The 26592-nt window shown below is 38.0% G+C and overlaps 1 protein-coding gene across 2 annotated transcripts in view; it reads left to right on the forward strand.

Annotated features, from left to right (window-relative positions):
• Positions 1-26592, forward strand: part of GABRG2 (gamma-aminobutyric acid type A receptor subunit gamma2) — a 62977-nt gene that overhangs the window by 15755 nt on the left and 20630 nt on the right. For both annotated transcript variants that reach the window (XM_032702828.1, XM_032702827.1), the window contains 5 exons: positions 7462-7610; positions 9249-9316; positions 10061-10281; positions 12875-12957; positions 13645-13782. In XM_032702828.1, the coding sequence (XP_032558719.1) occupies positions 7462-7610; positions 9249-9316; positions 10061-10281; positions 12875-12957; positions 13645-13782 (659 nt within the window). The remainder of the gene's footprint in view (positions 1-7461; positions 7611-9248; positions 9317-10060; positions 10282-12874; positions 12958-13644; positions 13783-26592) is intronic.

The following is a 26592-nucleotide window of genomic DNA, read 5'->3' on the forward strand; positions in this document are numbered from 1 at the left end:
TACCTAGTCTTTATCAAACACAAATAATAAGGGACATTTATGTGCTTATTTATGTTATAAAAGTAGTTTACACTTACATGGAGAGATGGTATCACTTGGCTTACCATAGCAAGGAGAAGGACACTAGTCCTTTAACTGGGGTAAGCATTCAATGGTCCTGACTCCCAGCCCAACACTGGGAGCACCTCATTATAGTGCTTTGCTGTGTACCAAGACAGAGAAGAAAAGAACAAAGACATTCCATGACAGATTGAAATCTAACGAGGATTTATATTCAGTTTAACTTGAATTTGTAGCTCACATCAGTACACACACACAAAAAAAAGGATTTTAAATCTAAAAAAAAATGCTCAGGAGTGTTACTCAATAAGCAAAACTGCTGACATTTCTAGCACCTCACATGTTTGTTTTTAAACATTAGGAGATAGTGATGAGAAGATGACTACATCATGAATGACTGATTCCAGGAGTGACTTCCTTCTGTGTGAAATTACTGTGCAAACAAAATACAGAAAAACATTGTGCAAGAATTCTGAAAAGCCACAAATATGAGTGCCTCATGCACTAGTACAGAACAAGAACCTATTTTTTTATTTCTCGAATCTAATTGAGCAATAGGATAGGGTTTTTTGAGCTAATGTTGTTTAAATAGATGGCTGAAGGGCATCAATGTTTTCCTAATTTGACTCACTGAGAAAAGAATTGAGCTTTTTACTCCTCTTTTTAATATATAGTGAGATTTTAAGGAAATCTTTTCTAAAAGCAATGTACATCATTGGGGAAAAGAAATCACATAAAATACTAACAGATGACAGTTATATACAATAAAACACAGCCAGGAAAAATGAAGTGGGCTCACACTAAAACAGACCTAGTCAAATCACATTCCAGTAATGGCCATTAACTCCTTCTCTTGAGATTTCCCAGCTATAGTGGGAAGCTGAGTAATAGCAACAGGCAAAAATCATGCTCCAAGTGCCTTAGATTTCACATGCAGAGATGCATAAAACAGTTTCAAAAGAAGATAAATTTAAAGAAAAAAGGAGGAAAGAAGAGGATGGGAAGGAAGAGAACTGGAGAGAAGAGGAAGGTAAACAAAAAAACCTTCTCAGGTTCATGTAATTCCAAGGTTACACCTTTCACAGTTAGATAGAGCCGGTAAATTTCAACTAAAACAGAAGATCAACTCAAGCTAACCCTGTGATGCAGAAGAATATCTGAACCTATTTCCACCTTTTCTGTTTGTTTCTAATGCTTTCACTTGCCACTAACATGAGTAGCCAGAACCATGGTGAAAACAGGTATGGGAGTGGATTATATAACCTCCAGTAAACAAAATGTAAGGAAATATATTCACACAAAATTCAAGCTCAAAAAAATGGAAATAATCATCTTAAGTTAAGGAGACTTATCTGAATCATCTGATCACATCTTACACTCCTCCAGAAGTCTAGATGCTGCAGTTCAAGCTCAGGCTGTTCAAAATTAATGATGTATGTTTGTTTCTATAATTATCTTTCTTATTCCTTACTGGCTAAACAAGTTTGTTTCAACCCTCTACACTTTGTTATCCTCCCTAGGGGTAGCACACGATTCCAGTGCATACCCAAAGGTTCATATTGTGGTGGAATTCAGCTTCAATTATTTACATGAGTCTGTTCTGATAGATCTGAAGGTGGAAATCCTTTATCAACTTATTTAACAATGTGCCTCAACTTTCTGCTGAAGAAACAGATTCTAGACTGGGTGCTACATTTCAGCTTTTGGTTCTTTGCCAGGACTGCTAACACTGGTCCCCGTTTCCAGGAATTTTTGTGACAACTTGCCGTGACCATTTTGTTGCTACTAGAAATATTTTAAAAGGAATAATAATCCTCATGGTCACTCACAACTTGAATCCAATTGGTTGTGCAATGCAAATATTGCACTACAATTTTTCAGTATAGTGAACCAGAGAACAGAGTAAATACTGCAAATGATAAGTTTTATTGTTAGAACTCTCAATAAATGCACTCCAAAGGGCTTTTTTAAGAGGTGTTTTTGTGAACATACAGGAAGGAAACAAAACTTAAACCAACTTAAATTTTTCATTTTCAGTATTTCTGTATAAACACTTGCTTTAGCCACATTGAGCTTAATCTGAAAATATGGCAAATAGATGCTTTAACAATAACTATGAAGAGCTAAAATTTATGATGTGCTATGTGCAGTAGTTGATGTGAGTGCATATCTTGGGGAAGATGTAGAATGACCATAGGATAAACCAGGCTGCTGTGACTGACAGTTTTACAGAGACCAATACAAAACCATAATTGCCATATAATATTTTAGAAGTCTGTGAAGAGGTTTAAGAATTGGACTGTTTTACTCAAAATGTCTGAAAAGTACCAGTGAGATACTGTGAATTGTTGAATGACTAGAAGAAAGCTTGTAAAATCCACAGTGTGATACATAGGTCTGTGTTGCCAGGTATCATCTCTTCAGTGGAAAAGAGATGAAATGTTCACAGGGATCCAGGCACCCTTTAAATCTCAGGGTAGGCACAGTTCTCAGAAATGAGTGATTGCTGGCAATCTGGGCCTTCATGCTCAGTAAAGATGACTGAGAAGTCATCTGCTGGGAGTACTCATGTGTGCTCCTCTAGTGATTTCTGGGTCTTGAATACCCATTTTGAGACTTGTGTACTCAGTCCCCATGTAATCCTAATGTTTCAGCTTATGAGAACTGTAGTATTATTTTAATAATTATTGCCTTGTACACTTCAGTACCTCTGTGACTTAGGGATGAAAGAAAAACTCAGCTTTGCTTTGTTTTTAAGCAGTAATCATTTCATGACAAGGTTTTAAATACTTTACACGATTAGAATAGTTCATGACATGATAGCTGTAGCAGAAGCAGTTGCCTAGGAAATAAACTACCTTCTACAGGTGACCTACCTAAGATCCACCCTACCCAAAATACTGAGTAGAGGTCAAAACTATTTAGTTTCTTCCTGTGAACTTCCTCATCCTCCCTCACTCCATGACTACATCAAAGGGCCAAAATACAGCTTATACTCTCTTTTGGCCAGGTGTGAAACAAGTTTTGCTGGAAACTCTGGGAATCTAGGATTTCAGGCTCTTCAACGTAGCTCCATCCAGAATTGTAGTTGCACCAGCACCACAACTCTAGGTGAAGGGAGTAGGACTACATGATTTCCACGATTTCGTAGTTCAAATTTCTCCACATCATTTCGCGTTAAATGACTGGATCTCCTCTTTTCCTCTCTAAGCAAAGCATTATTCCGAGTTTACATCTTTAATGTAAGAAATGATTTGGGAAAAATTAATCTCCACATTACATGATTTGCAGTGCTGAGAAAATTGAAGATTGGGTATTGTGATGAACATTTAGTACTAAAAGAGAAAATAGGATCGATTTTTATGGTAAGGATAATAGCACAATCCTGGGCATAGCCCTGGGATTTAAACAATACGAATGGACAGCCTAGAAACATGAACAGGGTGAGAGAATCCAGGACACAGCTTTGTGCAAACATGCTCTGTTTCAATCGAGATGGCTTTGCTTCAAACGTGGTTGGCAGTCCCCAGAGAGAACACAGGTACTGTCAGACTGCCAGAGACACTGCATGCTCCTCACCTGTCACATCTGCATACAGCATCTCTGCATCCACTGTGGGAACCTGCAGTGTCTTTCCCTCACAGTGACCATATTATCACCGTGACTAATGTACGACCTATCGATTAAGGTAATTCTTTATGCACATCAGAGAATGAATTCAACTTGACTCTTCATTAAATAAACAGTGCTGTTATGTAAAGTAACAAGCCTCATTTCAGTCCTTCCCTGACAGGTAGAACAGATTGGTGCTTTCAATGGACAACTCATTCTATATGTAAGTAGTTTATTAAATCTTTGCTGAAGGCTTTATAACTTCTATAGCCTACTTTGTATAAAAGATGAAATTGGCCAGAGTTTTTCAACAAATAAATTTAAATTTTTAATAGGATTTAAACTAACTAATTGTTAGCTATTCAGTACTGCTACACTGTAAATGGCAATGCAACAGCAGGATAATTGACTCTTGGGTGAAGGTCCACAGAAAATTCTCAGTAATAGTTAAAATTAATTTTCACTCCTGTTTAACACCTGATATGGTAAAAAGCTCAGTGGAAGAATGAGGTTTTTATGTAAATGTGGAGTGAGATACCAGTTTACAGATCTTTGCACATGTTATACAAAAAAATCTAATCTAAATTAATAAATGCTTATTAGCATGTAGTGATTGCTGCCCTTTCTCTGCTTTGTGAAGATGTATTTCAGGTAATTTGAGTCATACAAAGAGCCCCCTGAATGTGAAACACTCATGGTTAAATATATATGTAAGTAATTACCATCACAACTACCTCATACAGGCTTAGCTGGCCAACTGAGCAGGGATTGCACCAGATGACCTCCAAAAGTGCCTTCTAACTTCGAGTACTCTTTGGCTTGAAGTTTCAAGTTTGGGTTCTGACTCTCTTAAGCCTTCTCTTTTTCAGCTAGGGAAGCGGATCTATGTAGAGCAGTTTTGCACATATCTTGCAATGGCATTAATGTCCAAGTGGGAATATCTCAACTGTTGAGATTTCGTGTCAGTGTCTGAAACATTAACCTTCCAAAAATTTTACTGTAATCTGCAAGTAGGTAAATAGATGTTTCTTTTCATATCTATATTACTAGATTTGAAAACTTCTGACAGTCATAAAAATAAAAGCAGATTTCAATATACATTTGGGTATAATCTAGGCTTTAACAAATTTGTTCTGGACATTAAAAGCTCTTGCAAAATTTAGATGATATAATGAGAAGGACTGATCTGAAAGTCTTAAGGAGATGAAAAGGGCTTTGTCGTTCTAACTTTCATTAGTATTAATAGCATGGCATGGCCAAAGCTCTGCTCATCTGGATAGAGATGCACCTCAGGTTGCTCTGGCTGGTGTGCAGGTTTACACAGAGACACATTTAGACAATTGCATACCCATACTAACTTATGATCCTCTTGGAATTCTGATAAAAGCTGGCATTTAGTGGCATTTTTCCCTAGTTACATTGGCTGTGTTCTCTCTCCTCTGTCTCCCACTGATCTCATAAAGTATTTGCTGGTTTTTGAGATGTGGCTGCCAAAATGGCTTGAAATGAGAGATTAGCAAACAAATAAGTAGATATTTCTTTCATGCAAATAATTTCCAAGAAGAAATGGAAGTTTTAGTGACTTTTGACTGCTGTTTAATAAGGTTGTTCTAGATTTGAGAAAACCACTAGACAAACCTACTCCAGATCTTGCACTCTCTAGGACACCAGATTCTACTAACTAGCTGTTTTGAAGCTTTCTCATCACATTGATATTCAGTAACACCTTGCCTTTATGAAAGCATGAATTTGATTTACTTTTTCTTTTCCATTCAGAAAATTATATTCTTTTCAGAGAATGAATGTTTATTTGGTTATAAAACAGGAATATGGCCTTTTATACATAAAGTTGTATTTCTTCATTATCTTTGCATGGTTTGAAAACATATAATCTAGTGCCTTCTGTTTGCAAAGACTTTATTTAGAAAGGTTTTCTTTCCTCCAAGAGAAAGAACTTGGCTTCAGTTATGTTCCTTTAAATTATAATTAGAACTTTGAACTCCAGACAGCTGAATAAACAAATTTCCCCAATTTAATTATATTGGTCTGTTTGTCAGTACGAGCATATACCCAATTAAAACTCTGCTTTTCACTGCCTGTAAAAGGCTCAGGCTTGTGCAGCCAGAAGGAAGAAGTTGGGTTGATAGCTCTTGAGCTGGGAAGCTGAAGCTCCCAGGTTCATAGCACTGGTGCTGGGTGGCTTAGGGGTGCCTGGAGGCTGCACTCAGTGGAATTCAGGACATGGAACGAAGGCACAGATTAACCAATCCAAGCTCAACTCGATGCAGTGCAAGTCTGGCTCTCTCTTCATGCTACACATTCCCTGTGCACAGTCTCAGGCTGCTTCAAATGTCACTGTACCTTCAGCACCTCCCAGGGAGCAGAGTCTTACACGCAGAGGCACAGATGTGTTGTGGCTTTGTCCTGTCAGGTTGTGCCCATGGGGAAGAAAGGACCCAAAACCCCTTTCATAGTTCAGTTGTATTTGTGCAGCTGGTTTACAGCTCCCAAAGCCCAACACGGGAGAGCCTTCAGGCCATCCATTCTGAGTAGGTCCAAGCTGGATGCAGCAGGAGAACACTGCAGGGACGAGTGGGCACAACCTCACTAAGGTTGCTGGTAAGGGAGTGGTGCTCTCAGACTCTGGGCCCACTCCTCCCTGCAATGCTGCACCCATGGCCAGCTGGGCCTCTTTCAATCTCGTGTGCCAAGCACAACACCCAGGCCTCAGAAGAATCTACTTCTTTGAGCTCTTTCCCACTCCTGTACAGATTCCGGCTGAAATGGGAAAATAATTAAATTTTCTGCTTTTAACCCATTTGTATCCAAGTTCTACCCGCTGGCTTAAGAAATTTGTAGTATCATTAAGATTTTTCATATCCAGCAGTGTTCAAACTTTGTCAAAGAAGCAGGTCAGGAAAGAAGGACACTGGTATACTATGCAAAAAACAGTTGCCTAGCACTGTTCAGCTGATTACCACTGACATTCTGAAATTAAAATATCTGATTCTGTCATATCCTGAAGTAGTTTCTATATTCTCCTTTAGAACTGGAGGCACAGATTTTGAGAAAACAAAACATCCATTAAGACCAGTCTACACATTTCTGACTCCTAACTTGCTTTTTTTTTCTTTTCACTGTGATAAGCAGGTTGAATTAGATCTGCTGTCATCCTGCTCAGTAGCAGAAACAACTAGCAGACAGACTTTTTATCCTCTCTGGGTTCTGGTTAGCAAAAGTGAAATTGAAAACCCTTGGCAAAAATTTGTGCTGAACTTTCCAAAATCACAATAGGCTCAAGTTCATCAGAGTGGAGAAAAGCTGTGTGACAGTTAGTTTGAATGAATCTAATTATCAGTCATGTCAGTTATGTGGTGCATCAAATCATTCTCTCCAAGAGAAGTAATGCAACAACGCTGTGTACATAATAAGTGATATTTTGGGGGAGAGTTGCATAAGCTGAGTGACAATTAGATTTGTTTCATAACAGGTCCCACCTGAGGCAGTGAGAGAAAAAATAGGCGCAGCAAAGGTGATAAGCACTGATGTTCCTTCGAGTAGACTGAATGTGGTATCAACTGTACTAGAAGGAAATGCTGCTAAAGTGAACTGTAACCTCAACTGTTACATGGCACCTTTACTGGGAGTCTCCTTTTATAAAGCAGGCAATTTTTCAATGTTTTGTACAGTATTATTAAAGCCTGAAGTGGGTGTGTTTTGTGTCCCAAAAAAGTTACCTGTCAATTTGTATTTTTCAAGGCTATTTCTTCAATTTTGTTTCTTTATTAGTTCCACCCAAAAGGGAGATGATGATTATGAAGATTACACTTCAAATAAGACTTGGGTTTTGACTCCCAAAGTCCATGAGAGTGATGTGACTCTTATTTTAAATGGCTTGCTGGAAGGATATGACAACAAGTTGAGACCTGACATAGGAGGTATGTTGGTTTTCTTTCTAGACAACTTTGGATTAAGCAGTGAAGAGAAACAATTTCTATGTCATATGATTGCACACAGGAAGCAAAATCCATTCAAAGTAGTTATGAGAATAAAATACAATGCAGTAAAACATCAGAGGCATGAAAAGCAGTCATGAATTTGGAAGCTGACATAAATTAAGATTGCTGAATCTATCCTAAAACATCTGATAAGACTGTTGTTAATTGCTGAATCAGGCTGCCTGTAATGATCTACCTGCATAGGAAGTTCTAAATTTAACTTCTGGGGACTGAAAAAGCAAGTTTTTATCATCTTTTTATACCTAAGTGAGGGTGTTAGAGAATCACAAATAATATATTGAAAAGGAAGGTCAAAAAGAGGATACCACAGCCTGATCCTTGTATGATGTGATGGATACAGAGCCTCCAATGGCAGCAGGTCTGCACTGGCTGATCCAGCCTGGGCCCTGACTTGCACTGCAGGGCACGAGGTAACAGGGGAATGAATGGGGCACAGAGAAAGAGGTTCACAAAAAATAACTGCAGTCAGGCAAGGCCAGTCTCCCCAAATGTTTCCCACAACCAGTATAAGTATATAGACCTAAATCTGGACTCGTAAGGAAGTCTTATCTGACTGAATCACCTTTTACACGAATCTTCCTCTCCACTGATTACTGAGGGAGCTCAAAGAGAAAAATCTGAATTGCTGCAAATGTGTTTGAGAAGCCCCACATGTGCACAGCACAGGCAGACAATAGCTCTGGAGAAGAGGATGCAGCAGTAATAAGATTATAGAAAAAAGCAGGGAGATTTCATGGCTGAGGAAGGCCCAGGAAAGCAGAGAGCAGCAAGGTTAATGAAGGAAGCTGTTTCTAACAAGTTTATAGAGGCTTATAAACGAAGGAATTTTTCACAGTGGGGGATAACATGAGTCTTTAACCTTCAATGTACATATACAGTGTAAATTAGCAGAGGAACTTATTCTCCCAATCCAAGACTCCAGAAACAGAGAGGAAGAAGACATTCTTAAAAGCAATTGAGAAAAAACATCATGTTTTAGTCAAGGTGTATAAGAATAATAAAGCTACAATAGAGTAATTTCAAAATAAATTTATTCTAACAACTGTTCTTCATTTCTGTTTGAGAGCCTTGAGTATTAATTTTGCTTTGGGCTCCTAAAATTGCTAGTTGCCTACAGCCACCTCTGCAGGCAACAGCAATCACGTTGCATTTGGCATTATAATGTAAAACAAGTGGTCCAAAACACCATAAGAAAAATGTTTGTTCTCACTGATAGTGTTTTGTCAGATGTGTTGCTGTGACCTGACACAAAATATACATCCTCTCAGTTAGATATGAGTCACTCTAAGCTAACAACATCGGTTTCAGTATTTGTTCTCATAGCATAAGGGAATTAGTTCTGATAGAATAAGTGATACAAGGATTTGTCTCAAAGTGTCTCCAGCTAATTTCAAACTGAAGACATTGCTGCAAATCTATATTTATTGGATATGCACATTTAAATGTGAGGCAACCACAGCTATCCAGGAGAAGTACTATAATAATATGATTGTTTGACTTCCATGTATTTGACTTTGACCTTCATTCATTTCACTGATTCTTGTGTTTCTCTTCCAGTTAAACCAACAATAATTCACACTGACATGTATGTAAACAGCATTGGGCCTGTGAATGCCATCAACATGGTACGTAAATGATTGCCAGTTTTCCTTGTAACCACGTCTCCATCATTTTGACATGACAAAGCTTCCATTAGTTCTAATGTTGTGTTGTACCTGTATTATTTTTAAAACCTCATTTTAATTATGAATCCGAGGACTATTATGAGGTATAAATCTCTACGAGATGGGAAAACTGAGATCTGTGCTGAAAAATGTAATAATAATAGTTTTTAACATATCCACAGTTTCATGTGCCCTACTTTCACATGCTCTGGGACAGTTAAACTCCTGTAAAACTGAGCTTCCAGATTGCTACAAAACAAGGAAAGCTCTTCACCAGTGATACGACCATTCTTGCCACCCAGAGATAAAAAGCAGAAAGCCCAGATCCTCTCCACAGGTTTCCCCACTGCTGATATAACCATGGCACACAGGCAGTTCAGTCAGCTCAAACTTTTCCTGTCCTAGATCCAAGGAAATAGGTAATTGTTCTCTGGCCTGAGCAGGTCTGGGTTGAGATGTGGGGAATAGAAAGGTGAATATGGCACTCAATTTTACCTTAGTTTTACCTCTCAGTGGGAAAAATAACAGGATAAATTGGGTTTAAACAATAATCTTTTGTAAAATTCACAAAAAAATTGGTTTTATCAGTTCTAGGATCATCTTCTGTAGTTCAGTTTTTTCATATGAAATTAAGGAAAGCATATCAGGAGCTATGTAAAATGCTGAGTGCTACGTTTTCATCAGTGTTTCTGGTTAACACAACAGGAATATACAATTGATATATTTTTCGCCCAAACGTGGTATGACAGACGTCTGAAGTTCAACAGCACTATAAAAGTGCTCCGATTAAACAGCAACATGGTTGGGAAGATCTGGATACCAGACACATTCTTCCGAAATTCCAAGAAAGCTGATGCTCATTGGATAACAACTCCTAATAGGATGCTCAGGATCTGGAATGACGGCAGAGTCTTGTACACATTGAGGTATTTACACATAACTTTAATTTCTGTAAGGAAAGCCAGAGAAAGACCCTCTGAATTCAGGTCATTTGACACTAACCTGAAGGAAAAAACATTGGGGTTTCCTGTTTATTTATTCATAAAACCCTGAAAAAGGGAAGTATTTAGAAGATAGTCATTGCATGAAATTTATGTTATACTGGCACAATAAAGAATTTTATTTCTTCCTATGGATTGTACTGTCTTGCTCCACAATAGTCACCTTCCTATATTAAAATGATTACAGATATTTTTACAGTAATTACTCTTCATTTTCGTTTTATTGTTTGCCACTGGTTTGGTCCCTACTGTCTTTTACCTTTTTATTCCTCTAAACTGATAAATTTGAATTTTCCTTGAATTAAGCAGATGGTATATAAGGAGGTATTATATACATCAAAGATTTCTTATTCTGAATTGACTACAATTTAGCTAGATGAGGCTCAACACTGCAAAAGCATTTTGTTCCTCAAATATCCTGTGAGAGTAAGGTTTATCGTTTTGGCATTGAACATTTAAGGTTTAATCCCAACCTATGGATATGCCCCATTCCACTAAAATTTTCAGGAACCTGAAATTGCTGTGCTCATGTCCAGATTTCCCAGTCACATGTGTAGCTTTCCTACAGAGACAGATTCCCTTTTCAATAATTACGTGTGGGCCTACATTAAAGTGTAGCATGTGCCATATGTAACAAGTCAAATATCATATCACAAATCACCATAAGATACTTCCTAAATGGGAAAATCTTAAGTGTTCGAGGTTTTTTATTTTTTTTTTTTACATGTGATATGATACTTGGGTTTATGTAAAATACAGATAAATACAGCATTTTGTCAAGATTATTTATAATTTAAAATGAGAGTATAGAATCAAAGATGATAGACATAAGATCATCTGATTTTAGACTGAAAGTTTTGAAGAAAATTATACTCATAATTTTAACGAATAGAGGTGAGGCTTTGGTTAACACAACCTTTTAACGTTGCAGCTGTCTGAATTACAAAAAGGAGATTTATTTCATAGTTATTTTACATTCATCACATGTTGCATCACCCGAAGAGATGAGAACAATCGAAATTGAAGTCCAATGCAAATCAAAGTCAGTGTGATAAAAATGATCCTAGATCTACTTTGGAAATGTTAGATTTGAACTTGGCTACACTACTGTCTCTTTGGATTTCATTACCTTTCTCTTCAAATTCCTCAGGTTCTCTCATTAGAAAGAGATGTATCTGATAGAACTTGGAAAGAGTTTTCTGTTATGAGTGTTTACTCAGTTGTGCTAGGGAGCCACAGTAAGCACCAGCAAGGATCTGACCCAGATTAAAGCACAGGTGAAATGGGATTTAACACATCTGGGATTCTGTTCTGAAGAGAAGAGAGCTCCAAAAGGGCTGATTGAGTTTTCTCAGTCACCTTCCCCCAGGCTCAAGAACCATCCTGACCAGCAGGAAATCAAGTATCTGTGATACTCAAGGTGATGAAAATGAAAAGAGGAAGGGCAACAAGGAAATTAGATTTGCTCCTAAATTCCTAATGTTTCCCTTTGACTTCATTAACTTGGTGGTTGGTGGTCACAGCACCCCCCTGCATCCCACAGGGTGAGACTCAGGGAGCCCTTTGCAGGCAGGAACACTCAGGATCCTGGAGACAAACCCAGCTCACAGGCTGATCAGCAAAGACCAGAAACCTACAGTTTTCCTAGAGACTCATGGAACAAATAAACATTTCCCCCCCTCCTTTTCTTTTTTTCCTCTCTCACCTCACCTCCTCCCTCCTTTCCAAAGTTCAAGATCCCGCTGCTCATGGCAAGGATGGGACTGAATGAAAAATGGTAGAGTTTTTAGCAGCCACATCAGGAGGTACATCTCATCTAATTCTGGATTTCTAAAAGTACATGTCTTCACCTGATCTATAGCACCTACACTGCCTGAGTTATTATGGACACTCTCCTAATATTCAATGGAGAGAAACCCCTTTTGGTTCATTTTTCTTCTGCGGTAATGCAAATGTCGTATTTTGGGAGAAAATGAAGTGTATCCTCAGAGCACCTTTGCACCAGCTGGGAAGGGAGTCTGGGTGGCTATCTTGGAAGCAGATGTCTAAATTTGGACTGCCATCCGTCATTTCAGAAATAGGATTTTTGTCACAGAGAATACATTTCCCTAGTGCATTATGGCATGTTGTGATACAAAGATTTGTCACTGGTCATGAGATGACCTGTATATCTACTTATGGATTTCTTAGTCATGAGTAATGCTGCCATTTCAGATGAGGAGGAACAAAACTTTAATACCTTCTTCTGTTACACGGTCTGAAAAGATGATCAGGGTCTATGTAACCAAAAAAGAAATAGTGGTTATTGGTGACCATGATGTCTTCCTATGCTTGGAATATTCAAACAATTATGTAATTCTCAATAACTTACTTCTGCTCTCTCTCTCTCCCTATATATAATATTTATATATTTCATAGTCAAGATCCATAATTATGAAGAATCTTATTTTGCTTGCCATGACGTAGCTTTCAGGACAAACTTCTCAAGTGCATTCTGTATATCCTGATCTCTTCTCAGGCTCACAATTGATGCAGAGTGTCAGCTACAGTTACACAACTTCCCAATGGATGTGCACTCCTGCCCCCTGGAATTTTCAAGCTGTAAGTAACTTGCTTAAAAATATCCCTTTTCTGCCCCATACTGGACTGCTTATTATAAATTTATATTTACATTCTTAGAGTCAGTGAAGATAATGTTCTTAATTAGACATAGCCCAATGGTTTTCACTTTTATTTTCAGTACGTGGATCATATATGTTCACAAATAAAATTGAGGAATGCTATGTAAAAAAATAAAATTTCTGGACCTATGTGATTAGTTTATGCTTATATTTGAGCATAAAGGTAGAAATGTTTACTTTCAGCATCAAAGTCCCGTGGCCTTACACTTTCTGTTTGCGCACAAGTGTTTTATTATTGCACTAGTTGGACTCAAGTTTGACATTTTGCAGTCAGGTCAAGGTGTGAATTCCTGGTCCAGCTGCAGACTTTTTTTGTCCAAAATTGAAGGATGGAAAAAACTATATACTATGGGATCCACAAAAGTGGAAAAGCTATTTTTTAAAAATATATCTCAAATGTGATTTCAATTTGTAATTAATAAAATAAAATGTGACATTAAGTAAAAGGCACTACTAAGTAATTTGAGGAAAACATATCTATAATTTATTTGCAATATGCTTCTCCAGGTTTTTCAGAAATAAAAAGTAGTATTTTTCCTGCCCAAAGTACACCCAAACCCTAGCACTGACTCTGAACCAAAGCTTCTGTATCTCCCATTGCAATAAGATGGGTACCCCAGAGAAGAGATCATCTACCAGTGGAAGCGCAGCTCGGTCGAGGTGGGGGACACCAGGTCCTGGAGGCTTTACCAGTTCGCCTTCACAGGATTAAGAAACACAACTGAGGTGGTGAAAACTACTTCAGGTAAGACAACCGATGTGTCTACCCCCAGGTTCATTTCGGATTTTACTAACAGAATCACACCAAGAAAGAGATCTCTGGTTAGAACTTAGCACTGGCACTCCTCAGTACAGTTACAGGCTTTTAAATATCTGTGGAACCATCCATGCTTTAGCATTTCTGAACAGCTCACAGGCAGAAAAACAAGTTCTCGTCTCCTGTCCATTCCCATCCTCCAGGGGTACGTGGGACTGCTGGCAGAAACCACCACTGCAAGGGGGGGTGGGCAAGGGAAGTTCCTCCACTGCTCCAGTGGAGAAAACAGCAGAGCTGAGCCACTAAATTATGATCTGATACTGAGGGGAACATTTTATGATCCCCTCCCAACTTCCAGACACAGAAAGTAGGCCTGCACACAAATGAAATGGGAAATCCCAACCTCTTTACTACAGAGGCTCTAAGTTTACTTTGTTCTTTAAAAAAGACACATTCAACTCTCATTAAAGACAACAGGCTTACAAATCAGAGTCTCAGACGATTTTCCTGCATATTTCTATCTCCTTGGAAACAAGTAACGGAATTTAAAATGATAAATGAAGAACTGCATTCAGTAAAAAAAAAATTTAACTCTACTAAGAAGAAAAACATATTATTCTAGAAATATATTCTTTTTATTTCTCAGTGGAAAGAAAATCAGTGACTATGAGAAAAGATGTAAAGAGGAATTGCATATTAACATGATTGTAGGTGCATGATATCTCTTGTTTTTTATTTCTTATTTTCAAAAAGAAGAATTAAATGTAAGCAGGTTGCTTCCAATTTTTACCTTATTTTATTGATCTGGCAAGTATATTAATTTAAATTCAGACATCTGTGTTAATTCTGGCTTCAGAAATACCCCCACCTATTTTATTTCTAAAAGACCAGCATTGCTGTTCTATGAAGTGAGATGCACTAGAGCTGAGAGGAGCCTGCTGTGCATTGCACAGATGTGCAAAGAAAGAGGTGGAGAATTATTTCAAGTTCCAACTCCTGAATCATGGACATTAAGTACCAATGACATGTTTAGTCTTATGAGCAGGGCAAAACTGTGGCTTGGCTCTGTTGGTTAGAGCTTGGTGCTGATAAAGCCAAGGTTGGGGGTTCAATCCCCATAGGGGCCATTCACTTAAGGGTTGGTCTCAGTGATCTTAGTGGGTCCCTTCCAAGTCTGAATACTTGGTGAAAAAAATGGAATGCAGCCTCCCAGCTGTAGCCATGTTTGCCTATTCCATTTTAGCCAAGGAAGATATTTGGTCAGAAATTCAAGAAAGCATTTAACTTTTCTCGTTTTGCCAGGAAAATAAATATAAAGGTGCAAAACAGGACAGGAGAGCAGCATGTGTGTGAGTCAGAGCTGTTAATAACCACCATTAGACATCACACATTGCTCTCAAAGCAAAAATATAACCAGCAATACATCTCCCCTTGGACTGCACAAAAGGCAGCAGTGTATCCAAGTGTGTTCTAAAGTCTCATCCTGCTCAGACTGAAAACTAACTACAGTTCAGCCTTCATTTGAGTTTCCTTTATTTGCTATTTTCATTAATCTTCTGCTTGAGTAGAATCTCTAATCAACTCTTCTTTTGACCAGAGATAGAAAATAATAAAATATTAACATGCTACAAGTTCCATATCCCCTGATTCAGCACATCTTGCATTGGTGAATCAAAAGCACTCTGATGTTCTGTTAATGTGAACAAGGTACATTCTGGGAAACAGTAAAACTTAGAAAGCAAAAATACACTTTTTCATGCAAAGAAAACTTTTTTTTTCCCCCAGGGGATATCCATTCAAGCTTGTAGTACTCACCTGCAGTACTACCATACTGTTGTATGTGTAATTTTTCATATGATGACACACACCAGTCCACCCAATTTGCATTAAAAAGGAAGTATTTAGCAGCTAGCATGCACTTTAAAGCAGCAGAGAGTCACTCAATTCCTAAGACAAAACGCCCATGAAAGCTACTTAGCCTGCTGAGCTGCTTTCAGAGACCTGCTGTGTATAAAAACTTGGGAAAATGTCCTGTGTATATATTTCTTCTTCTGCAGTTACCTTATGTTTGATTTTCCTTGCTCCTCTTGTTTTTATGACCACAGATACACAAAACTACATTTTATTTTGGTCTAGGTGTGGTATCTAAATTACTAGAAGGTGGGGGAAAAAACCCAACAACAAAATAGGGATTGTCATGAGTCTGGTCTATCTCCTACAAATATTTTGGTAATGCTGGCAGAGCCTAAAGAGTGTTCATTGCTTACTTAAGTGACATATTAGCAAACTGGCAGCTACATTAAGTCCAATATTCCTCAGCCAGACCCATACTCTACTTAAAAATACTCTCTTAACATGTACATATTTGCAGTAGAGTTTCGCTAAAAGAAAAGACAGGAAAAATATTCCAAATTTATAGATTTATTTGAAACCTAAATGCAGCCTGAGTACACCAGTTTAATGTTCCAATGGCCATACGGCCAAAATAAGTGCTAAGATTTTATGCAACGATTTTCAGTGCTGCATAGAACAGAATTTAGGTAGAAACTACTATCAGTCCCATTGCTGATGGTGTTAAAGCATTTGAAACCAGAGTAAACTTTCCATATCTGCATTTACTGCATTTCAAAACTAATTCTTGTTTCTGGCCTCGTTCCTCCCAGAGACTCCCAGTGCCAGTCCCTGAGGGCTCCTGCTCGCTGGGTGTTCGGAGCAGGGAACTAGAAAGGGTGGCTGAGATTTGGCCATTCCAAACTCCCTCACTCTCTTTCTGTCGTGTCAAAGCTGGACATTTGAGCTCTGGGTTGAGCTGTGGGCAGAGAAGGACAAGGCTTGTTTGAGTGTGAGCTTCCTGAAACCTGATGCACTTGCTGAAATGACTTCATTTATCTGCTGCTCTTCCTTTGCACGCACTGCAGAAACAGAAGATTAACTGAAAGGGCCAGATGTCACAATTCTGTCCCTGAATAGTCAGCAAATCCCAGTAACAGCAGGAAAAAAGCAACTGGAATATTACAAACCATCCTGCCTGTTTCTCTTGTCTGAAGTGAGTCATCCTGAAGTGGCAGCTCCTTTCCCTCCAAACTACCCAAACTAAACATTTACTTGGAACTGTAATTTTCTTCCACAGTCACTGACCAAGCAGTAAGAAATGACTTCGCTAATGTCCAGAAATTGTGGGGGTTGTTAAGGAAAGTAAACTCAAAACCTTCTGTCCTGTGAACATTTCATTAAAATGACTAAATAGTCCATACACATTACCTTTTTTGCTTTTTTACTACAATCTACATTGTGTAAACAGCAGTGGTTTAGTTTAGGTAATTTGCAATAAAATACACACTAAGACAATATCATCTGAGTTATATGAACTAGTACAGTTGACTTCATACACTTAGAAACTGAGATGGGTTTAAGATTTTTTTGTATTATTGAAGTATGTCCACAATCATTTCTCAAACAGTGCATACCTCAGTCATTTATGAAGAAACTACCATTTCTCTTGTGTGACCTTTGTGCTCCCAGTGTAAGGCCCTCTCCACTGAATGGTAACGAGATCCTCCAATAAAAAAGGGATGAACTAATGGAATAGTCTAGGGAACAAAAATTCACCACATTGCAAAATTTGGATGCCATGGGTAGCCCTTACAAAGAAAGCAACAGATTTGTAAAATCCTACTTCAAAGCTAATACTGAGGTTGCTTTACTGTCATAGTTCAGAGTTCATGTTATGCTTACAATGTCTTTAGCTATTGAAGTGCGTGTGATTTATTAAATATACTGTCTATACATGGGGCAAATGTAAAACTAGCTGGCAAATATGGCAGAAAGTGGACACTAAGTAAAAAAAGAGCGGCAAAAACAAAGAGAAGCTCAATATCGCACAGTACATTTAATTCAAATGAATGTCTGTTCTGTTTAGCCTTAAGAACTATTCTATATCTAATTTCTGACCTTTTATATTCACTGTGAATTCAAAATAAGAAACAAATACAGTGAGAAAATTGCCCAGCACGTTCACCACTCGTGAAACGTATGAGCACATGCTGCTGTTCCTTACTTTTTGGGTGTCAAAATGAAAATATTATAGAGCTTACCTAGAATCACATCACAGAACAACAGCCGTCTGTTGCTAATGAGAGGCTTCAAGGAAGTTTTTCTAGAGAACTCTGTCAACTCAGATTTGACCAATAAGAAGAATAAGCTTTAATTTTTCTGATTGCTACTGCAACACAACAAGTGCTGCAGAACTATAAGGTTTGCAAAATATAATGCACACGTGGATTACATTGATCAGGACACGTTGCACTTTGGGAACAGGAAAACAGGAACATTTCAAAATTTGAAAGTAGTTTCTATAGTTAAAGAGTGAAAGATTTAGGAAGGAAATAATCAAATGCGTAAACATAAAAAGATCAGTAGTTGTTAGAAAAAAATTCTGAGTGGCTGTAGAAGTCCATGAAGGATAGAGAGTGTGATACTGCTGCAAAACCCACTGCTTCTGGGATTCATTACTCAGTGTTGTGTGCAAACTTGGAGAAATGTTCACTGCTCTGCTTTCTGAAAAAATTATGTCAAATGGTTGCTGCATTCTGCTTGATTAAAAGAAAAATCACTTTTAAGTGCAATATTTCAAAAAGATGGGGTAGTGCAGGGGAGTGTAATAAGTAAAGGGCTTAGAAAACATGACCTATGGAAATACTTGGAAACACGGAACTAGTGTGAAGAAAATATAACTGGTGATCAAAGGAGTAAAGAAAACATACTGTTTCTAAATCATAATAGTGATCAGTACTGGCACATACTGCTTAGGAAGATCGTAGAAACCCTAAAATCAGAGGGTTTATGAAATTGCACCACAGAACAGGAGGAAAGGGCTAGCTTTATGAATTTCATTAAAAATACTAGACAAACTGGATTTCTGCTCACTATTCCAGTGGTTTTGAATGTAAAAAATACTGTATTATGCAAACCACTTTGTACATGTGTAATTATTCAGGACAGAGGGAGCTTCTGGTATTCCCAGTTCATTTCTGTGACTGAGTAGTTCCTCTTTTAGACCAGACATTGTCTACAGCTTATTTACAGAGCCTGTCCCAAATTTTTAATTAGATACAAAGGCATTATAAGACTAATCAATAAATAGCAGTCCAACAAGCTGCACAGGATCCACAAGACTGGTCAGCCAATATCTGTGAACGCCTTTTTATTTCCTTCCTGTCCTATGTTTTACAGAGCTAATCAGAGCCGTGCACCAGAGACAGTGTATTGCTCATAACTGATAAACAGTGTCAAACTGGTAATTAAATATTTATCTTCCTATGCATCTATTAAGCCACATAAATAGATCTGGGTCTGGTTTCTGTTTTATCAGGAAAATGTGGTCAAGGCTATTATTTTGTGGAGGAGGATGTATTTGCAGGCCTTTATACTTTATTTTAGTGTTGTATTGTAATGAATTGAACTGTTGGCAGACAAGCAGTCCCCAGAGGTTGCATAATGCTCAAAAAAACAGGAGTCTCCTTCTGCTTCTTTAATAAGGCAAAATATAACGTGACAGTTGCAAATCATATTTGAAGATCTGTGTTGGGAAATAGGCCACTAAAAAATGGCCATAAGTGGATTGCCACTGCACCTAGAAATCCCTGAAAGCCCCATACACAGCCCCAGGTTCTAAGATGGGTTGATTATTGTATATGTTTTTTGAAGTATAAGGAAGAACAGACATTTCTAGAATGTGAATAACAAATTTTTCTCAAATAATCTGGATACTCCTGTCTGGTCAGTCATCCATCAAACCATAGCCATTAATGGATGTTTGTTAAAGTTTAGCTATTGAAAAGTTGGTTCATTGAAAATAATCTACATTTCAGGATCATATCTTCAAAAAGCAAAAATGCATTACAATTCCCTCATTCCATACCTGTTGTATATTCCGCATTTTCTTATCCAAGTTGGTTAATTGGGTGGCAAATAATTATTTACAGATGAATTCCTATGACTGCATAAATGAACTAATTCAGTAAGCAGCTTTTTGCACTCTCCCTGCCATGCAGGCATTCAACACTTGTGTACACGCGCTTGTTCGGAGCTGCGAAGCCACAAGTCCTTAGAACCATCTCTCCTTGTATAATTCCTGTAGAGGCAGACAAGACTACAGGGACAAACCAAAGACATCCCAAGAAACTGCTCAGTGAACTGCAAACGAGGGACAGAGAAGGACTCAGGTCAGCTGCATTTGGGGCTGTTCTGTACTGGCTGCTTCAGCCTTGCCTGAAAATCTACACAGTTGCATTCCCACTTTCTTTAGGCATTCAGCTATCTCTCTGTTCATCATCTGGTCTGTAGTTTCTTTTCAAATCACTACAGACCTATTCCTGTGACAGCAGAACCATAGGAAAATCCATGCTCTCTTAACAGTATAGGCTGAGGCCAGGGAATTTAACACAAATGACATATCCAGCAAGGAAGGCTCTGGATCCGAGCCACATGGATAATTAATAGCCAGGTTTTGCCCGTTCTTCTGCTCTGTGTTCAGTTATGACAACAATAAGAATGATCTTTTCAGTTTCTGTGACAAGGGTAGCTGCACCCACGTGAGAAACATTTCCATCCTCTTGCCAGTTGCTGTCAGATCCTTGGAAAGAGTTGGATGGTGAGAGGTGAGAACCCCGAGCCACGGCAGCAGCGACAGAGCCGGGACTGAGGGTGAAGGGACTTCACCACTGGTGTTAATGCAAAAAAGCTCCTGGAGCACAAACACGCCTTTCCTTTGCTGTCTCTGTCACAGTGACAGGTCAGATCTCTTGGTTTAATAGTCAGGGGAAAAAAAAAGCCACTATTTCTGGGGAATCAGTATGTTTCAGATTCTCCCAGGTTGAAAGAATCTGACCTTTTTGTTCAGGTTTGTATCTATATAGCTTCAGGTTTATGCATTCAAGCCCACCTGCTTCTAACTAATCATATAAAGAGTTGAAAGGCTCTTTGATGATTATTTTTCATCTTTTGAAAGGGGTTAAAGGCTTTCTTAAAATTCCAGTGACAGTAATTCAGCCTTTTTTTTATCCTCGGTTTTTCCTAGACTGAATGTCAACTGACTCACCTCAGCAAAGTGAAATCCTGACTGTCCCTGAGGAAAAGGGTTGTGGGCTCTGAAAACTTGTCCAATCTGCCCCAGCGTGACTTCCCAACTGAACAGACTCTTGAGGGTCAAGGTTTTTTTCTGAGTCTGTCTTTCCTGAGGTTTGCCATATCTGAAAGCATGGCTTGCTAGAGCTTAAACTGAGCTTTAGAAAGGGCAGCTAAGGATAAAAAGAATTAAAGTACAAGTAACCAGAAAATAAGGGATAATGTGGGGTCTTACAAGCGTTTTCACTGAACCCATTACTGGGTAATTACAAAAGCACAGATATTATAGGTAAGATTGGTTTTGCATTAAATATAGTTTTGTGGAGAGAATAGAACAGTGCCTTTAAATAATATTTGTTCATTTAATAGCAAGAAAATAATTAGATCTTTTAAGACATTTAAATTATTTAAAAATAAAGAAAAAATTGAATTTTGAGTGCTTTTAATTTTATGATAAAATCAGCAAGTTAGCAGAGTAAGTCTATATCTTGAAACTTTTCCTGCAAATAACTAAGCACACGAAATTTTGTAATGCCTCTAATGTCCCTATGTATATATTTTCATAAGTACTGATGACTCTTTGAGACACAAAGCATATTAACATCCCAATTCCCTTTTATAATTCCTGTTTGGTAAAATGAAATCATCATACTCCAAATAATAACTGACTTCCACAGAAACATCACAAGAGAAAACACTGTAATGTCACCCTTTCCAGTTGGAGCCAGATGTAATTATGATGAATTGCAGGGAGAAATCTTTGTTCAAAAGGATTAGACACAATGGCTTAGTAGTTAGAGAACAATGTATAGTCACAATTATTTTAGCATTAAAATAACTCTGAACATTAAGCATTTTTAGGGGAGTTATCTTTTAGAGTGAGTAAGTACATTCAGTGGTAAAGTCACAAGATAATCTCTGTAATCTGTGAATTGATCAGTCTGGATCTGACAGTCAGTTCTTGCACTGATGTTTCACTTCCAGACCCTTTGCATGTACAAAAAAATATATTTGTAGTATAATGATTATAAGATAATTTCACTTTTTTTTTCCCTTGGTCTTACATTACTCATCATCTTCCTGCTCTTTTAGTGGAGAAAAATAAATTAATTAAGGATGTTTGAAGATGATGACAGCTCAGTGTTCATGATGTGTATAGTGCAGGGATAGTTAGTTGAAATAGGTTTAGTTTTGCCTGGAGCACATATATGTCCTAAGTAATAAACATATGCTCTAAGGCTGTTCTTAGTTCAATCCCTTCAGTTTGCAAGCACAGTTTCGAGCTTCCCAATCTCCTGTCATTACAGAGCATTTTTAGTAACCTACTTATCTAAGATGCTGTTTTGTCGGGGGAGGCTGTCACTGGGTTTGAACAAATAAAACTGAAGGGCTGGGTGGAAGTAAGACAAGTCTGTGTAACAAGGGCCAGGCAGCATCCATGAGAGCTGATAACACTCAAATCCAGCCAAATATCCCATGTAAAGAGTGAATGAAACCAAATTAACACAACTAAGTTTAAAGAGACCTTCTCAATGAGCTTTCATTTTTATTTTTTTTAAATCAAATAAAATGGGAGGGTCAAAGAGAAAATGTTAAATGAAGATGTGTACAGTATGTCCAAACTACAGTACGTACAGTATGTACAAACCACTCTGCTGTACCTTGTGACTAGAAGATGTTCTACTTCCATTTTTAGATACACGTTATCTACACAATTCCACAAACCCATCCTACAATGCTGACAACACATGCTCACAGAGGAGTAGAGTAGAATAATGTTAAGCATGGCAGTAACATTCAAATAATTGTCATTATCACTGTACATTTCTCAAACATTAACTCCCTCATTTTGTATTGTTAAAACTAATTCTTAATTGTAAATAGTGTGTTTTAATGCTGCCATTTGAAACAAGCTATAATTGTCCTCATTTCAATGTACATTACAGAAGCTATAAATATGCCACTTATCTCAAAAAGTGATACAGTCTATTAAGTGAGTTCTTTGCTACTCTCAAGAAAACTGCATAATTAAGGCTAAAGAGCTACAGGATAAAATTGATGTAATAATACTTTCTTGTGTCATGCCCTGCATAGAAGAATTTGAAAATATTTTTCAAGATTTAACGCATGAAGTACCACAACACCCTTTGTGTGTCTTAATGCTAGTGACTACAAATTATCAGGAAATTAGTCAGCAATTGCTATTTGCTCTTTCTTGGATATAGTTCCAAGAAATGAGAAAATTATCAAAAAACCTGACTATTGCAAATAATGTGTTCTTGTTAATTGTAGCTCAATTTCTTCCACTTTAATCTTGAGAATGTGAACCTGAAAAGGAAGCAGAGCCATGCTGTGTAGGTAACAACCAGTGACATGAAGTCGCTTCCATTCTGAGTGCACAGGTTAAAAAAACCCTGAACAACTCTTTTCCCTTACCTCCCTTCGGAATTCCTACGCTGGGTTCACACTCTGTGGTTCAAATTACAGACAGCAATAACTGTTTGACCCCTTCTCTAGTTATGCAAAATGCAAAACGGCACTCATTAATGGAATGATTTCTTTGATTATTTTCTGCTGTTGCTCGGCAACATATATTTAAAAACAAAAGAAAACAAGTCTGAATACTTCCAACCAACTTGTAAGTTCACCAAAATTTCCTTTCTTATCTCACTGTAGCAAATTACTGGTCCGGAACACAGCTATTATATTGTTCCAGTTGCAAAGTCCCAGAGTGAAACACCAATATCTTGGAAGTGCCTATGTTAACTTTTATGACAGCATACTGTCAACTGCAGCTATGTTTGCTCTTGTGCTAAGAATTTGAGCTAAGAAATAAGAGTTCTTGAACAATTCTCTTATTTGCTTTGGTCCTGGGAAAAGCAGTAGTATTGTTGAATATGAAGAAAAAAAATTTCTTTCCACTAGTATTATAAAAAAACAAGAATTGTCAAAAACTGTATGATTTGATTTAGAGAAAAAGGAGCAGGCTTTCAGGTATAGGTACAGGAAATCTATGATATAATCCCATTCAGAGAGAGACAATATATCTCTGGTGACAAGAAAAGTAAAGAACTTCACCAAGAGACTTTATTATTAGTGAATGGTGCAAAGAGTTAAAATCAATTATGACTCTCTAACTCAGAGAATTAAAGTGAAAAAGGAAGAAATAAATGATCTGAATATTGGAATATGGCAACAGAACATTTCTCAGAACTCCCAAACTGGCTCATTTTATGTGCCAAGGGCAAAGCCCAGCAGTGCCAGGGTGCCCTGCACAGAGGGGCTGGCACCGTGTCAGTCGGGCAGGAGGTTCCAGGGCTCTGCCATGGCCAGGACTGTTGCTGTGGAGCCCCTGCCAGGCAGGAGAACCAGCTGGCACTGGGGTCACGGTGCCCTCTGTGCAGGACAGGAACCACTGGGTACCTGCAGCAGTTCCCACCCCTCTGGAACCTCCTCTGCCTGCCCTGGCTTTGCAACCCACAGTGCCCCCTCCACAGAATGCTGGGCTGCTCACACTGGGCAGTTTGGAGGGGAAAAATCTTTACCTCATGTCTTTGTGGCCCACCTCATTCCTACTGCCACAGCCTTGGAAGTTTAAAGTGGATTTTTGTTTCCTGGTGTGATAAGAGATTTTCTCTAGGGATAATTAAGTAAGAATGTGTAGATCTGTGAGAAGAAGGGACAATTTCTTGTGGATTCGTATCTCATGGTAGAATTCCCTGCTGTCTAATCAACATGTAAATGCACCTCACAGGTGTTCTCTAAGTCATTTCTTAACCCTTCTAGGGAGGAGGACTGTACGGAGTTGCTGATGTTGTGGAAAGCAGCAGCCCCATTATATGACAGTCCCTCAAATTCCTCTATCTGTCTTTTTGACACTTTGCAACTTCTGTCTTAATACTTATAATTGATCAATATTTTCAGAATTAGAATCAAGGACTGCCTGACATAATATGACCTTGACTTCTCTTAGATGGACAGGATAAAAAGCAATGTACTTCTGTAAGTTTTAACTAAAGCCTAAACAGTACCAGTTTTGAGGCTTATAAAAAAGAGCTATTCATTATTTACCTCAATTTTAATTACATTTCACAAGCCATTGTAATTCCAACCTCCGGATGGGATTTAAGATCTGAGCCAAAATATCCCAATAAGAATATCGGGAATTAAACTGAAATAAGGAAACAACTGAAATAATCTGAGAAGTGTTCAGCATAATATTTGTAGATTGAAGAATGGCAATTTTTTTATGCATAGTTCAGATAAAGAGTTTGGATTTAGTGTGTGGAATTAAAGAGAAAGTAATATTCTAATATACACTCAACTTTTGTGAGAAGATCCTTTAGCAGACTTGTGAGCAAAAATTTTACACAGAAATGTATTTAAAATAATATTTGATTCTAACACCTTTGAAAATAAGGAAATTCAGCCCAATTTGAAGTTCTTCATAGACAGAGCCTGCACTTCAGACCAGGCTAGTTGAATGTGGGAGCTTCATTCTACCTGTACGAGCTAAAATCAAAGATGAATGTACGATAGTTGTTAATATACCTGTCTGAATGCAGTGCTGCAGGGACTATCCATGCAAAAAAGTTACAATACAGTACAAAAATCAATTTAAAGGAAAAAGTAGCCTTTCAGTAAAGGGCAATGAGCAATATTATTTTTGATATGGCAAAGCTCTAATTCTATAATTCATTTACTGTGGGAATGTAAACTTGGGAGATACAAACTTTTTTTCTTCTAGATAAAATTCCTATGATAGGGGAATTTTATTCCAAAATCAGGGTTGCTAGCTCATACTAATACAAATAAACAACAAATAAATTGTTTCGTGTTGAGAACTGCTTGGAGAACTTTGTTTACACCTGTATTCATATTTTCAAACATTCACTTGGCTTAAAAAGTTGTTCACATAGAAATGTTAGGATCAAGAAACAGGGAGGAAACTACACCAGTAAAACACGTATTTTTCAAAAACTACCATCAGTCATCTTCTTTTGAACTTCTAGAAATAAAATGCTTAAAATTGGTCTGGCTGGGAACAGTTGGGATGCAATTTGAGAACACGGCTGTCATTTCCATGGTAAAAACTGAAAGTCATGACAAAAAAACAAGCCTCTGATTTCAGTAGAGTGAAAAAGAGTAAAAACACTATTTAAATGCTGTCTGGGCAACTGTTTCTGTCCCACCTGCAATATGTGCCTATGAAGGGCCAAGTGCTTGCTGGGGAGTGTGGTAGCAGAGCTGAACTAGAAGGGCCCCAGCTGCTGGGCACAGCCCATGGAGGAGCCACGCTGGTGGGAATGGTGCTTTCCTAAAGGAAGCTGGATGGCATTTCCATAGGTACATGCCTTCCAGGAAACTCATGAGCCCCTCAAAGCAAATACTATTTTGTTGGGTGTGAGAAATTAATGCTTGTAATTTTATTGCTTTGCCTCTTGCATTTTGAGTGTCTTTCTCTCTTGTGGAGTCTGAGGTAACATCATGACTGTTTCACAGAGAATCTCTATAACAAGCTACACATGCCAGGTACAAATGACCAGTGCCTCATTTCTGCATGTCACCCATCATCTCGCTCTGGAGTCGAGCAACCTCTACAGAAAGATAAAAGCAAAAAGCATTGGAGGACTCTTTGGGGCATTTTAACCTTCTCTGGTGCCCAGCACCTGT

The sequence above is a fragment of the Chiroxiphia lanceolata genome, chromosome 15 (assembly GCF_009829145.1).
Source record: "Chiroxiphia lanceolata isolate bChiLan1 chromosome 15, bChiLan1.pri, whole genome shotgun sequence".
Lineage (NCBI taxonomy): Eukaryota > Metazoa > Chordata > Aves > Passeriformes > Pipridae > Chiroxiphia > Chiroxiphia lanceolata.